General features: G+C 44.2%; 1 protein-coding gene across 1 annotated transcript; it reads left to right on the top strand.

Moving 5' to 3' along the window:
- Positions 1 to 2,288: 2,288 nt before the first annotated feature.
- Positions 2,289 to 5,279, top strand: Gadd45a (growth arrest and DNA damage inducible alpha). Its single transcript, XM_090334635.1, has 4 exons — positions 2,289 to 2,577; positions 3,008 to 3,109; positions 3,316 to 3,553; positions 4,603 to 5,279. The coding sequence occupies exons 1-4, from the start codon at positions 2,534 to 2,536 to the stop codon at positions 4,714 to 4,716; spliced, it is 498 nt and encodes a 165-aa protein (XP_090190761.1). The 5' UTR covers positions 2,289 to 2,533; the 3' UTR covers positions 4,717 to 5,279.
- Positions 5,280 to 15,007: the final 9,728 nt, after the last annotated feature.

Genomic DNA, 15,007 nt, shown 5'->3' with positions numbered 1-15,007 from the left:
TGGAATCATGGGACTTTCAGCATAGCTAGCTCATGACAGTGAATACCATTCTGTCCCAAAATCCAGTCAAGTGTGGCTCTACCAATTAGTTCAGAAGCTCTTCATAGGCAAAGAACCAGAAATGGTACACAGCTTAATATATAATGAAATATCAAAAAGCTTTTCTTTCTTTTTAAACTAACAGAGGTACAGTATTTCAGAGAAAGTTCATGAAATGATTAGAACTGCAGGATTCTGAGATCATAGCTAATTCTCAGATTCTGTTCAACTCAATAAACACTCTCTTGTGTTTCTACTAAATGCAGGAATTGTGCTAGGTGCTGAGGACACCAAGAGGATGAAGTCACAGTCTCTGCTGACAAGAAATTCCCATGATCCTCTAATTATTCGTCTGCTTACTGTCACACTTCCTTCCAAAGAACCTCCAAGAAATGTCTACTGGAGAGAATCCTGAAATTTCACATAATACAGTTCAACAGTCTCTTAATCATGACTCATACTATGTTGTGTAACTCAGGTTTTGTCTGCAAAACTGAAAATGTTTCAATACTTACCTAAGCTTCAGTGTTAAAGCTTTATTGTTGTTTTGCAATGCTGGAATTCAAACTCTGGACCTTGCTCATGACAGGCAAGTACCACCACTGAGCTACATCCCAAACTCCAGAGTGGAGGAATTCTTTAACAAAGACATCCATGTTAGGATGTGAGATACACAAGCACCCTGGGGTGAATTATTCACTGACAATGATCTTTGCTTTACCTAAACATTGTCTGGTGCTGACAACACAGTTAAAGGTTATTCACAATGAAAGTTCAGATATAGGAACCACAAAACCAACTGATCATTTTTCTTTTCCTACTAAATCAAGAGCAAGAAAGCTGGAGAATATTTTGTCTAGAAGGCTAAAAACATAAGGATGCAGACTTTCTTTGTGCCTTTGCAAAATTAACTTTGGTGAGTATGAGCTGAGCAATGACCTTGATAACATATTACTGCTCAGGTTGCACATACTGGGTGGGGGGAGAAGGCATTTTTGCCATGATCAGTAGGTTAATAAAATACTTTGTCATTGATTGCGTGAACTTGTAAAATAGAAGTGACTTCTGAACTATTCAGTGAAAGTCTATACATTAGAGTTTGTGTTCTTAAAATGTGTAACTCCTACTTGCAGTTGTAAACGTTTGCTTTCCACCTACAAGTTGTCATTATCTCAAAGGTGAAATTTAAGCAGATGACTAAAACGTCCTATAGCTTCAGCTTCATGATTCAGCATTTAACATCAATAATTCATAGTGAGATCATAGATTCTCGTGTAAGGTAGTGACATACTTGTCTTACAAAAGAAGCTCAGGCCTGGCAGATGGAGAGCATTTAGAATTTAGGTTGGGGCTGGTTTGTGTGGGTGTCAGATAATTTGTCCCTCGGCTGTACATGTGAAGAAGGATTGTTTTAAAGGACTTTTTGAAATGGTAAATTGGGGAGGGGGGGAGTTGTCAGGCTAGTATTTAGTATTTTCCCAAGTTGCCACCAGCTCCCAGGGCAAAAGCTCTGAGGTGTCAAGAGTTTTCCAGAGTTACACAGGGTGGGGTGGGGAGCCTTTCAGCTTTCTGTGGAAAAGATTCCAACTTGGTTGGTTGCCATCATTAAACACAAGTGTGTTGGGGTTTTTCTTTTTTGAGCTTCCAACCCTTACAACCTCCCTCCCCCAAAATAAATCAAACCAGCCATCAGGGCACCGAAATAATACTACGACTAATAAGCAGCTTTGCCCTAGACTTATATAAACAACACTTCTGAAGTAAACTTTGCCAGGGAGGTCTGGACACTTTTTAAATGTAACCTGCTTACTAATAATTACTAGACCTGAATTCATTAACTCCTAGAAATAGATTTTAATAGCAACCCCTTAAAACAAAAGACATGAAACGATCCTTTAAAAAAAAAAAAGTTCACCAACTAGAAAAACGATTGGCAGGCTCCTTCAACCCGATCCAAGGAGACCTTCCGCCACTGCAAAGCCCAGTGCTCCAGATGGCCCCCACAAACTCGGTCAGGGAGCCCGCTCAGGACCCCACCTTCCGGGTCCCGGGTCCCCGAGATTGGGCTCCAGCGTAGCTCCGCCCCCTTCCGGTCTTTCCAGCCTGGCTCCAGGAGATGGGGTCAAATTGCCGAACCAGGCCAATTTGCATACCCAATAGCCACGCTGCATGCAAATGAGACGAGCTGTGGTTGGCTGAGTCTTGACCGAATAACTCCGGGGAGACAGGCCTTTTGTCCTCCAGTGGCTGTGAGGCAGCTGCGGAGTTAGGTGTCGCTGGTCTAGGCGAAGGGCCCTCGGGCGTGCAGAGCAAGCGAGCAGGGCGGGCGCAGCCGGAGGAACCCGGTTGGGTGAGAGAGGCAGCGGGGACTGGGTGAGTCGGGAGCGCTCTGCACGGAGCCTGGGAGCGAGCGCAGAGAGCCGGCGCCCGCGCGCCCATGGTGGCAGGAGCAGCCCTCACGCCGCGCTCTCGGTGAGGGATCTGCAGTTGCAATATGACTTTGGAAGAATTCTCGGCTGGAGAGCAGAAGACCGAAAGGTAAGCTGCCGGTGTGGGTGTACTTCGCGGCTTTGAACCCTCCGCTCCCTGCCCGCGCACCTGGGTGCAGCGAGGCGGTGGAAGGTGTGCAAAAGAGCGAGCGGAAAAGTTTGTTCCGGGCACCTCCGGGTGTCGGGAACCCTCGGTAAGGGAGGGGTGTCTGCAGATCGAGAGAGCGTGCACCGAACCTGGGCCAAGTCCCCCCCGGGCCTTTGCGAAGGCAGAGGCGGCTGGTGGCCGTGGCTCCCGGGGAAGCTGGCCTCGGGGCACGGCAGGGGTCGTGGGGGGTGACGTGGCCCGGAGCAGCTTCGGGTTTGCAGAGTGGCGGGTGCGTGGATCTGGAGGGATGCAAGGAGGGGAAAGGGGGGGAGCGATGCCCCCCCGAAGGTCCCCCGGGACTGATGCCCCCCTCCCCTCACGCCGCTTGTAGGATGGACAAGGTGGGCGATGCCCTGGAGGAAGTGCTCAGCAAAGCCCTGAGTCAGCGCACCATCACCGTGGGGGTGTACGAGGCCGCCAAGCTGCTCAACGTGTAAGTAGGGTCCTCGCCGTCCCCTGGTGCACCCCCCCTTCCTGCCCCAGGCAGCGGAGGTCATTCCCCACCCCCACCCCGGGGTACCCCGCGTCCCTTCCCGCCTGTCATCTTCATGTCCGAGATGGGGGGGGGGTGACCGGCTGGGACCCTGCGGGGGTGCGGTGGATGGCGGGCTCACAGGTTCGGCACCCGCTTGTCCTTAGTGACCCCGATAACGTGGTGCTGTGCCTGCTGGCGGCGGACGAGGACGACGACAGGGACGTGGCTCTGCAGATCCACTTCACCCTGATCCAGGCTTTCTGCTGCGAGAACGACATCAACATCCTGCGCGTCAGCAACCCGGGGCGCCTGGCCGAGCTGCTGCTGCTGGAGAGCGAGACGAACCCCACAGCCAGCGAGGGCGCCGCGCAGCCCCCGGACCTGCACTGCGTGCTGGTGACGGTGAGGAAGGGCCGGGTCGTGGGGAGGCTGGAGCCGGCGCCGCGTGGCCCGGCGGCGGCGGCGGCGGGCAGCCTTGGGATGGAGAGGAGGGGACTGCGGGGTGCTGCCGCCTTTGCCCCACTGGCGTGTGGCGGACTTTCGGCTGAGATGTTCCAGTTTCATCATCAGGATTTTCTCGGTACAGAACATGTCTAAGCACGTTGGCGGCCGCCAGCGGCGGAAGAGATCCCTGTGAGTCAGCAGTCAGCCCAGCTACTCCCTACTCCATCTGCACTACCTCGCGTGACTAATTCTTTTAGCAGGGCAGATTAGATAAAGCCAAATAAATTCCTGGCTCACCCCCTCATTAAGAAGTCAGCTTCATTCGCTGCCAGTCACAGCTAAAAATAGGATCGGTGTAAAGAGACGGCCCTTATGAATTCCCTAGAAATGCATTAAGGAGAGGGAATGGAATTTTTTTTTTCTTTGCAAACTGGCATTTTGTAGTGGACTTTTTCCCCCTCCTTCCTGATTAAAATCTTCAGTGGGTCGATACTGTTTCAAAAGTAAATGTGCTAGAATTCTCCCCCCCCCCTTTTTTTTTTTGGATTGGTAGAGGGAAGTAAGCAGCCTATTTATTTGGCTACTCCTGAAAAACTCTTATCTTTTCTAAAGGCAACAGGTGGCAGGGCGAGTTAACTGCTGTGTAGCTCTGTGTTAGACACATGGTGGAAACACTTGCAGAATTGTTTTACAGTGGTTCTGCCATGGTGCAAATATGATCGAGGAAGTAGGATAGCAAGTCTGTGAGTGATTCTGTCGTGCAAAACTGAATACACAGCAATGTGGGCTGCACATGTTTATTAGGTCAGTAGATAATTAACCCTTCATGATTTTGAGAGAAACACAGCTACCTAGCAGAAATTTTATTTCTTGGGCTTATAACTTGTCTTGATGGCATAAACTGAAAATACTGACTGTTCGAATGATTATCCTTTCAAACAACGCAATAATTATCAAGTACTGCTTTGCTTTTTATGGGAAGTTAATTCTTCTAAATTTCTTTCCAGAATCCTCATGCATCACAATGGAAGGATCCAGCCTTGAGTCAACTTATTTGTTTTTGCCGGGAAAGTCGCTACATGGATCAGTGGGTTCCCGTGATTAATCTCCCTGAACGGTGATGGCATCTGAATGAAAATAACTGAACCGAATTGCACTGAAGTTTTGAAATACCTTTGTAGTTACTCAAGCAGTTACTCCCCTACATTGATGCAAGGATTACAGAAACTAATGTCAAGGGGCTGAGTGAGTTCAACTACATGTTCCGAGGGCCCGGAGATAGATGACTTTGCAGATGAAAAGAGGTAAAAATGAAGAAGGAAGCTGTGTTGAAACAGAAATACAAGTCAAAAGGAACAAAAATTACAAAAGAACTATGCAGGAAGAAAAGCTCTGTATTAATTTAGGATGACAGAGTTATATTGAAATAAACCAAATACACTTTGTTAAACTTTAAATTTGCAGCAGTAGTTTGGGTATTTTTTTGATTTATATGCTCTCAAGTCCAAGAAAAGTCGAAAAGGTTAATCATTATTTTGAAACCATATTTTATTGTATTTTGATGAGATGTTAAAATTCTCAAAAGTTTTATTATAAATTGTACTAAGTTATTTTATGACATGAAAGGTTATTTATGCAGAAAATTTTGAAACAATGCCTACAATAAACTGGTATGGAATAATTGCATCATTTTTCAGTGTGTGCTTTTGTTTCTTGGACTTTAGTAACAGATGACCTGCTTCACAGAAGAGTAGAAAAGGCGGTTAAGATGCATGTTGAGGTTGGGATTTGAGAAAAGAAAAGGTTAGACTCCTTGCAGAATCTAAATACAGTTGGGTTAGTCAAATTGTATGCAAAATGTCATAGAAGCAGAGAGGAAAGTTACTAAAGCTACTGGAAGGTGAGTGAAAATTTTCTTGAGAAGAGGTCACTCTATTTGGGTCTTCAAAATTGCATCAGGACAAGTAGAGTGGAGAAAGGGATATTGGTAGCCGCTGTACTTGTTTGTGCAAAGGTATGGAAAGCCTGCAAGACCACAACCTGTTCTGGGAACTTAGTGACTCTTGCTTCTGGTGTAGAAAGATAAGGGAGAAATACTTACAGTTGCAAAGGCTAGGTGGGGATTAGGCTCAGACTGAAGAGCATTCTTGTGTCACCCTGATCCCTTTGGGCTTCCTCCGGTCAGCTTGAGCAGTCTGTAGAGGCATTCAGCCTGCAGAAGCAAGTGGCATATCCAGTGTTATAGGAAGATGGCGGAGGGGGGGGAGAGCTGGGAGAGATAGCTGCTGAGGCAGGGACAACCTTTAGGTGCAAAGTTCTATTAGGATGTGACTTCCTGGTAAGAAAGTTGTGCAGTATGTCAGATGGAAAAGAGAGCAGAAAAGAAAAGGGAAAGAAATGAAAGGCTTCAGCAGAATGATCATCTCGTAGTTAGGACAGTCATTTAATAATTAATGACAACAATCTCAAGGAGACCGAATCAAAGAAAGCAAAAATGTTTACTGAGGCAAGGCCTAGTATGGTTTCACAGCATGTTTCTATGTCTTCTCAAATTCATACTCATACTTAATCTTGGGGGCCCTCTGCCCCCATACAATCAGGAACAACAAAAAAGAGTAGAGAAAAAATAAACAAGCAACTAAAGTTTCTTCTACATATCCTAATAAAAGCCTACGAACCTTTCACCTTAGTTCCTGCTTTTCCACATCTGCTAGAAATGCGGGAATTCTAGAGCCTTAGTTAGACTTCCCAAGTCTGTCTGCCAGTGCACAATCCTAAACACAACTGAAATGCAATGTATGTTTTTCTTATTACCAGAAGACTGAAAGCAATGAGTTGTAAACAGCAAGGTTTTGTGGTTGTTTTTTAACCTTCCCATTAAAGTGAGGATTTTCTAGTCATTTTTTACAACTATTGTGCCGATGAGTAATTTGTATCAGATAGGTTGAGTAAGGAAAAGCAGCTTTGGAGAAAGGTACATGCATGGCAACCTGTCTGGGTTAGTCCTCCATCCTAAATTTCTCACCTGTAAAAAGGAGATAAAGCTACTCATCTTGCACAGTTATCACATCTACAGCTCTGCAGCATTCCAAGAGGCAAGAACTAATAGCAAGTGCATAGTTGTAGCCCAGTAGTTATAGTATGTGTGCTAGATGTCAATAAGTGCTGTATGATTATTTATTAAGTAATGAATAATTCAGAGTCAGAAATGTAAGGCTAGAGATGTGGCTTTGTGGGAGTACATGCTTTCTACTATGTGTGAGGTCCTGGGTTCAGTCATCAGCATGAGGACCCAGTGAGGGCAAAGAAATAAATGCTTGCTACCTAGCATGTGATACTTGCTCAATAGAGTAGGTTTATGACTAAAACCCAAGTTATAGGCCTCTGATATATCACCAAAATGGAGTTCTGCATTGCCTAAACCCATCCTATTTAGAAATATGAAATTGTACAATGCCTTCCTCAAATTGTTTTGCTTGTGGAAAAAACATCAACAATTCATGTAATGCCTTTGTTTTTCTTTTTGTTATTCATTCTTGATTAAACATAATCTAAAGTTAACATGTATTGAGACATCCAAACTGAAACAATTGAGTTAATTGTAAATAGTTGAAGCTAATATTCTTCCTTTGTTATTTTAAACATCCTTAAGTCTAATTCTCAAGCACGGTAGAACTTTGCATCCAGAACAAAAATCCCCACATCTACCTAAGGTAAGTTGTAACTTGAAAGTAGAAAATGCCTATTTTGGGATTGTTTTTTGTTTTTGTTTTTGCCAGTCCTGGGCTTGAGCTCAGGGCCTGAGCCCTGTCGTTGGACTTTCTCAAGGCTCGAGCTCTACCACTTGAGCCTCAGCACCACTTCTGGCTTTTTTCTATGTACGTGGTACCAAGGAATTGAACCCGAGTCTTCATGCATGCTAGGCAAGCACTTTTAGCACTAGGCCAGACTCCTGGCCCAGAAAATATCTATTTTTTAAACCTGAGTTTTATAAATAATGTTGCTTCCTCCTTTGTATAACTAAGAAATCCACTCAATAAGTTAAACTTTTATAGTGAAAGGACTCAGAGTAGTAGCTAATCTCCTATGCTAGATAAATGAAGATAAAAGGTCATTTATAGGAAAGCGCTGTTTATATGCTGTCCATTAGAAGCTTCTGGAAAGCATGTTTTTAGATGCCTTACTGCTACTCTTATGAAATATTTTTATTTTCAAACCTATGTGTGAACTTTTATTATTTACTATGTGGTAAAGGGCTGAAAAACAGTTAAGCATGCTTTCTTCAAATGAACCAAAGTCAATGGCATGATCTAACACCACGCCAATGCCGCTCAAATAAAGAGCCATTTTTTTCCTTTCCTTTAAAGAAAGAAATAAAAGGGGCCGGGAGTTTGGCCTAGTGGTAGAGTGCTTGCCTAGCATGCACGAAGACCTGGGTTCGATTCCTCGGTACCCCACATACGTAGCAAAAAGCTGGAAGTGGTGCTGAGGCTCAAGTGGTAGAGCTCTAGCCTTGAGAAAGCCCAAGGACAGTGCTCAGGCCCTGAGCTCAAGCCCAGGACTGGCAAAAAAAAGAAAGAAAGAAAGAAAGAAAGAAAGAAAGAAAGAAAGAAAGAAAGAAAATTAGACATATACTGTAGTCACAAAGAATTCACATCTTATGAAGCAGCAAAAGAAGTGCATTGATACGTACTGTCTAAAGCAGAAAATGCCTAGCAACAGAATTCAAGTGTAGAAAGCTCCACAAGGACTATAGAGAGGGAATGGTGAAAAAGGTAAAACAAGCTGGCATCTTTTTTTTTTTTTTTTGCAAACACTAAAAATCACTTGATGGCTTGAATAGAATGCTGATTGTTTTTGCAGAAACTACAAAGATATCAATTATTGGAGTGCTTTCCCTCAAGAAGCCATAAGGAAGATTGGGCAGCAGTGGCTCACACCTGTAATTCTAGCTACTCAGTCAGAACACTGAGATCCTGAGGGTTGAGGTTTGAAGCCAACCTGCAAGACTTTTATCTCCAATTAACTACCCCCAAAACTGGAATTGGAGCTGTAGTTTGAGTGGTAGAGTGCTGGTCTTGAGCAAAAAGGCTTAGGACACCCAAGTACTGAGTTCCAAGTTTCATACCAGCATCAAAAGGGTGGGGGGCAGAAGAAGGAAATCTAGAAGTCTGGTGCTGGTGGTTTGTGATTGTAATCTTAATGACAGGGATGGGGGTGGGCGGGAAGGGGGGACAGGGAAGCTGAGATTAGTTCAAAGTCATCCTGGGCAGGAATGTCTTCACTCCATTTAAACACCAAAAAGCAAAAAGTGAGGGGCTCACATGGTACAGAAATAGCCTTGAGAAAAAAGCTAAGGAACGGGAGGCTAGGTCCTGAGTTCAAACCCTAGTAAGGGCACATACAAAAAAAAAAAAAAAGAGGGGGGGGAGTTTAAAACTAGTCAGTGGTAGAGTGCTCACTTGGCATGCACAAGGCCTTGGGTTTGATCATCAACACATAAGTGTAGGTGGGGAGTGGAGTGGAGTAGGGTGAGGTGGGGGTGGGGTAGGGAGGTGTAAAAACAAATAACTTGGGGAAATCCAGAGAAGAGACACGATGTTGTCACTACTATGAGGGAGCCAGGAAAAGATGAGTGTATGACTTAGGAAGTTTTCATGCAAAGTTGGAAACTGGTATCCAATTGGAATTCGATTCACATGATATTTAACAACTGAAAAAAAATCAGTTGTAAATCTTGATTTCTATTGTCTCTTCAAAAATTGCTGAATGCAGCAGCGGTAGGCCCTTGTTCTTTAGTCAAGATATTCACAGATCCCACCCAGACATAGAGTTAGCCATATTGTTAAGTCTACTTTTACTCTCACAGGGCTTCCTTCCTCAGTGTTTATATGCATGTGCAGGCCACTTGTCATCTGCCCTTCTACTTCCTCAAGGGGAAAAAAACCTAACAGATCTCTGCTTAGGGTTCAGAATAGTCCTGTGTTAAGTGAAATGTTTGCACAAACAAGACTTCTCAAGCTGTTGAAGAAAACATGGCCCTGATGCTCAATACAATAATCTGAAGCTTTCCCAGACATTTTAGATAAAGTAGGACAGGGAGAAGGCTATAAAGGGCTTTAGCCAGGGCTTCAGGTAATTCTTGTCATTTGAGAAATGTGAGGCGCAGCTCCTACTGCAGATCTGAATAGCCATCCACTGCAAGCCCCACAAAGGGAGTCAGCCACTTATGTCTTCTGGCTGTTTGGCCCTAGGAGCTGAATGCTCAGAGATGCGTCTCTGCAGCTGTTGCTGAGAGATTACCAGGAAGAGGTATATCAGAACCATTTGCCAGTTAGGGATGGCGTTGGAACCGTGGCACAGTAGAGTGCCGGACAGTGAGAAAAATGTCAAGTGCAGAGTTCGAGTCTCACTCTCAGACCAAAGTGCTGGTTGTTGTAACAAAGGACAGAGTTGGAACTAACTAATTTACTGAACCTTTTTAGACTTGAAAAGGTTCATCAACACACTGGCCCTTGCCTTTGAGTTGAGCTGATCCTTCCAGAGACCTATCAAGATATGCCAACAATCAGCTGTGCACTCGAGGAAGAGTCACCTGACAGGGTACAGTTGTGTTACCCAGAGTCTTGCTCAGAGTCAGAGTAGGGGCTTAAAAGAGAATGGAGTTCCCATATTTCTTACATCAAACAGCACTTTCAGGCTTACAATGTGCTTTCACATCTATTCCTTTGTTTCCCTGCTAAATTAGCAACTGTGGCTCAGAGAGATCAAGAGCCATCCATCTCCAAGGTTCTATTGACAGAGGAATTGGAGCACAGAAATTTCCTGTGAATTCAGTACTCTTTACTCAGAGGCCAGCCAGCCAGCCAGCGTGCCGACAGCAGAGGTTAGCCTGGGGGAGAATGAAACTAATTGAATCTAATCTTTTACTTAAGAGATAAGTGGGACTGTGCCTGGGGAAAACTAAAGGAGACACAAAGCTAGGAGGAGAGACTTCTAAGAATTGTTCACTTTCATCTTATCACAGAACCACAGCTCTGCAACAGGGATCTTTGTAGCTGTGCTTTCTTGCTAACATCTTTTCTGGAATTAAAGGTCTCAGAAAAAAAAAAAAAAACTATGCATAAAACAGAATCATCAATTAAGGCTTGATTCTATCACTGTATGGTCCTTATGTCATCAAAGTTACCACCAGCAGCCAGGTACCACTGGCTCAGGCCTGTAATCCTAATTACTCAGAAGGCTAGGATCTGAGGAGTAGGCTCCAAGCCAGTCCAGGCAGGAAAGTCCATGAGACGCAAATTTCCGATTAACCACCACAAGTCATAAGTAGAGCTGTGCCTCAAGTGGTAAAGTGCTAGCCTTTGGTCCAAAAGCCCAGGGACAGCACCCAGGCCTTCAGTTCAGCCCCAGGACTGGCACTGTATACATACGTATGTAAAGAAAGAAATAAAATGAGTTACCACTTAACAAGATATGGCTCACTGGATCCAAGCAACAATTAGGGAAAGTTAGCCTACCTTTTTTTTTTTTTTGCCATTTTTCACTTTGATATTTTTATTTATTTATTATTTTTAAATTTTATTGTCAGGATAATGTATAGAGGGGTTACGGTTACATTGTCAGGTAGTAGGCACATCACTTCTCACACATTGATATTCCTTCTCATGTTTTTGTCCCTGTTTCTCTCCCCCCACCCACTAGCCTAACTTTTCTAACCTTCACTAACTGCTCTTCTGAAAAGGGGGGACATAAAAAAAAAAGGCATATAGTGGTGGGTTGTCATGGTGCTTAAAAATATAAAGCATAGAAAGCATTTAGCTCAGTTGCTAGAAGCATCAATATAGAACCTCATAACCAATCACACATCCACAAGTCAGTCATTTTTTATGTATGTGGAGTGTGTATCCTGTGCAATTATTCTAGGCTTGCAAATTAGAGTGCCACTAATACAGCAATCTACATAGCCTAGCATAACTGAATCCAGCAAGTTGTATTCATTTCCAGAGACCTATTTGCTCTTCTCCAGGAATTATTTAATTCCTTTTGGGATTAGCAGAACAGATTGGTTCCATATTCATGGTTGTCTGTAATCACAGCCCTTAGGACACTAAGGTGGCATTATTTTGAGTTCAAGGCTAGACTGGGCTGCATAGCAAAACCATGAAGGAGGGGACAGAAATACACAGCTTTCTAGACCGTGTGGCATCATAGCAAGCCTGGCAAAGCACAATGTATGCGTGCAGGTATGTGCAGAGTGGGTGTGAGGGGCTTCCAGGAGTGGGTGACGCTGACTTGAGTCTTGACGCCTGATTAGGAGTCTGTCGGAGAAGCCAGGTTTGGCCCAGGTGGGCCCCTTTGTTTGGCCCAGGTGGGCCCCTTTCTGTGATATTTACTGGAGGATTAGGTGTTAAGGAAGGGAGTGGAGACAGACAAGCTGGAAAGGTAGACAGAGACAAATCACTGAGGACTCTGTTTGCCCTTTTCTGGATCATAGACTTTGTCCTGAAGGCAGCAAGATGGTTTTGAGGATTTGACATAGGAAAAAAAGCTCAAATTTCAGTGTTGTCTGGTTTATTCTTCTCAGATGGATTTAGCTGTCCAGGCCAGAGTGTTCTGGAAGGGATTTCAAGGGAGTGGAGTGGAGATGATTCTTATTGTTCTATCCTACTCTTCTCACTCTTCCTTTCACCAACCTTTCTTGGCCCCACTCATTCCAGCCTCCAGGGGACATTTGTCATGCAGGCCTAGTCTATCTTTCCTGATCACCGGATTGGTTCAGAATTAGATACGTAACTTCAGCCAGCCAATCAGAGATCTTCCTGAGACTTTCCAGCCAAAGCAGAATCTCTTGGTATTGCCTAGTTGATGAACAGGTCTATGATTACTGCCTGCCATTGTGCCAACCACAGAAATTAAGTCTATTCAACACAAAGAGGCAAAGAAGAAACCAGAAAGGCAAGCTCCCAAATCCAGCTATCCCAGAAGTTGGGCTCGTGGATTTCTAATTATCTAGTCTAGTTTTGTTGACAACTAAAAATAGGGTGGGCAATGGAAATGGAGAAATTTCTGGAATGCATGACTTTAGGGCTAAAACAGAGTTAGTTACAAGTAAACCAAGACAATTCCCCTAATGCCAGGGGCAATCGTGGGTGCTGGAGTGGGAGACATTTGCAGTTCAGTCAAGGGCTGGGAAGGGCTCAAATCCTTTCAGCCAGTTAGGAAACAGGGAAAACAAATAGACACACATGCGTTGGGGATCAGGGTAAAGAACGAGAGGAAATTCTTGAATGTCTCGCTGGCTTCCAGTGTGGATAGTCTAGTGTTAATTATGTTGCCAATTAAATTTGAGGGAGTGAGTTTAGTCTAAGACTAGACTAGTATCCTTGCATAACGCTTCAAAATGTTCAGTCAGGCTAGGCATGGTGTCATATGCCTATAGTTCCCAGCTACTGAGGAGGCTGCGTGAGGCACAGGGATTGCTTGAGTTTAAGAATTTGAGATAGGACAGCGCAACATAGTGAGACCTTGGTGTATATTAAAAGAAGAGCTCAGTATGCAGTAGAAAATTTGGGGCAAGGTGTTAAGATCTGGCCTCTTCCACCTAATAGTTATGATCTTTAAGAAAAACGAGGAAGGGGAGAAGAGGAGGAATGGATCTGGAGTAGATACTTGAGGCTGAAGGTGGAAATTTAAGGACAGACTAAAGAAGAGACAGAGGGGGCCAGGGGATGGGAGAGTGAGTACCTGTGAGATGGGGAGTTTACAAAAATAATGATACATGTTTTTAGGCAGGTTGTAAAGTTTCATTAAATTTTGAAGTTAGGGATAACTGGTCCTTTTTTTTTCTTTTAAATCACTTTCTTTGCAGCAGCAGCAGTTAATAATAAATGCAGATTCCAGTCCTCTGAGAAAATGGGAGTAGGGAAGAGATTGCAGACCTTCCATTGAGAAGTGCTAAGAAAGGGAGGGGGTGGGGAAAGTGAAGAGGGAGGGTTTGGCATAGAATAGGAGTAGATGTGCGTGTGTATGTGTGTGTGTGTGTGTGTGTGTGTGTGTGTGTATGTGTTGGAGAGGTCAAGGTTGATTATTTTCACAGATGAGAGATGGGGCCAGGACCTGGTGGTTCATGCTTGTAATCCTAGCTACTCAGGCGGCTGAGATCTGAGGATTTCAACTTAAAGCCAGCACAAACAAGAAAGTCCCGGAGACTCTTATCTCCAGTTAACCACTTCTGGTAAGCAGAAGTGGAGCTGTGGCTCAAAGTGGTAGAGCACTAGCTTTGAGTGAAAGAGCTCAGGGACAGAGCCCAGGCCCTGAGTTCAAAGTCCTACAACTGACAAAAATGAAAAGAGAAACTAATGGAAGTGAGGGGCTTTGAGGATGGTTGCAGGATTTGGAATGGACAAGTTGAACAGTGACTGGCAAAAGAATTATGAAATAAAAATGTTAGAGACCCAGCACAAGTTCGAAACAGCGCCATCATTTTCTTCACTAGAATTTGTTCTTTTTGTTGTAATTATCTTCCTCTGCCCTCCTGCTGTCCCTGGCCAGGCATTATTGGGGTTTGAACTCAAGGCATGACACTAGCTAGTCAACATTTTACCACTTGGTCTTTGCCTTCCTCCATATCCCTTCCGTTATTGTCAGGATGTCTCCATGCTTCAGACTTCTGTTTTCCTCTGCCTCTGACATAGGGGGACCATGAATACACACCTCTAGCCAGCTCTATTGATTGAGACAGGGCCTTTTTAAAATGCTCACTGGCCTTGAATGATGATCCTCAGGGTCTCTGTCTCCCAAGTAGCTGGAATTACAAGCTTGAGTCATCACAGTTGGTCTTGTAATTATCTTCATGATAACAAAGGTTATATCCAGAAGCTTAAATATCTCCACCCCCTTGCCTCACAATACAATTCGATGCAAGCGTCTATGATTTGACTCAACCTTTCTCCTAAGGCTTATCAATAATCTAGACTTCTGCCACAAAGATTTCTGTTGCCTAGACACCCCAGACTTCTTGAGAACCTAAAGCTTTTGCACAGGCTCTTTTCACTGCTGAGATTCTCCCATTTTAATTCTTCACCAATAGACTCATATGTATCCTCCAAAGTCCATCTGATAGCTTGTCTCCTCTGGAGAAACTTTCCCGACTCATTGAGGAGGAGCAACATTTAATAATAGCATTTACCACACTGTATAGGAATGCGTGTTTCCCACCTACTGCTCAGTCCCTATTATTCCTGTCCAAACTATCCTGAGACGTCCTTGTCTCTCATGAGTTTATCCAAGGACAATCTCACCACGGTGCTAATAGAAGCTGCTACATTCCGAGGGCAGCTCAAAAAAACAAAAATGAATTCCTCTTTGTCCTGCCTCTGAAAACCAAAGGCCCTGTCACTCACACTTCAG

The sequence above is a fragment of the Megascapheus bottae genome, chromosome 6 (genome assembly GCF_031878675.1).
Source record: "Megascapheus bottae isolate mThoBot1 chromosome 6, mThoBot2.hap1, whole genome shotgun sequence".
In the NCBI taxonomy this organism is placed as follows: domain Eukaryota; kingdom Metazoa; phylum Chordata; class Mammalia; order Rodentia; family Geomyidae; genus Megascapheus; species Megascapheus bottae.
Note: the sequence above shows the minus strand (reverse complement) of the source record. Positions and strands in the feature narration are given on the sequence as shown.

Excerpts from the sequence above, each read along its gene's own strand:
- Gadd45a (XM_090334635.1), top strand. The coding sequence starts at position 2,534 with ATGACTTTGGAAGAATTCTCGGCTGGAGAGCAGAAGACCGAAAG. Across the intron at positions 2,578-3,007 it reads GGAGAGCAGAAGACCGAAAG|GATGGACAAGGTGGGCGATG; the intron begins GTAAGCTGCCGG and ends CGCCGCTTGTAG. Across the intron at positions 3,110-3,315 it reads GCCGCCAAGCTGCTCAACGT|TGACCCCGATAACGTGGTGC; the intron begins GTAAGTAGGGTC and ends GCTTGTCCTTAG.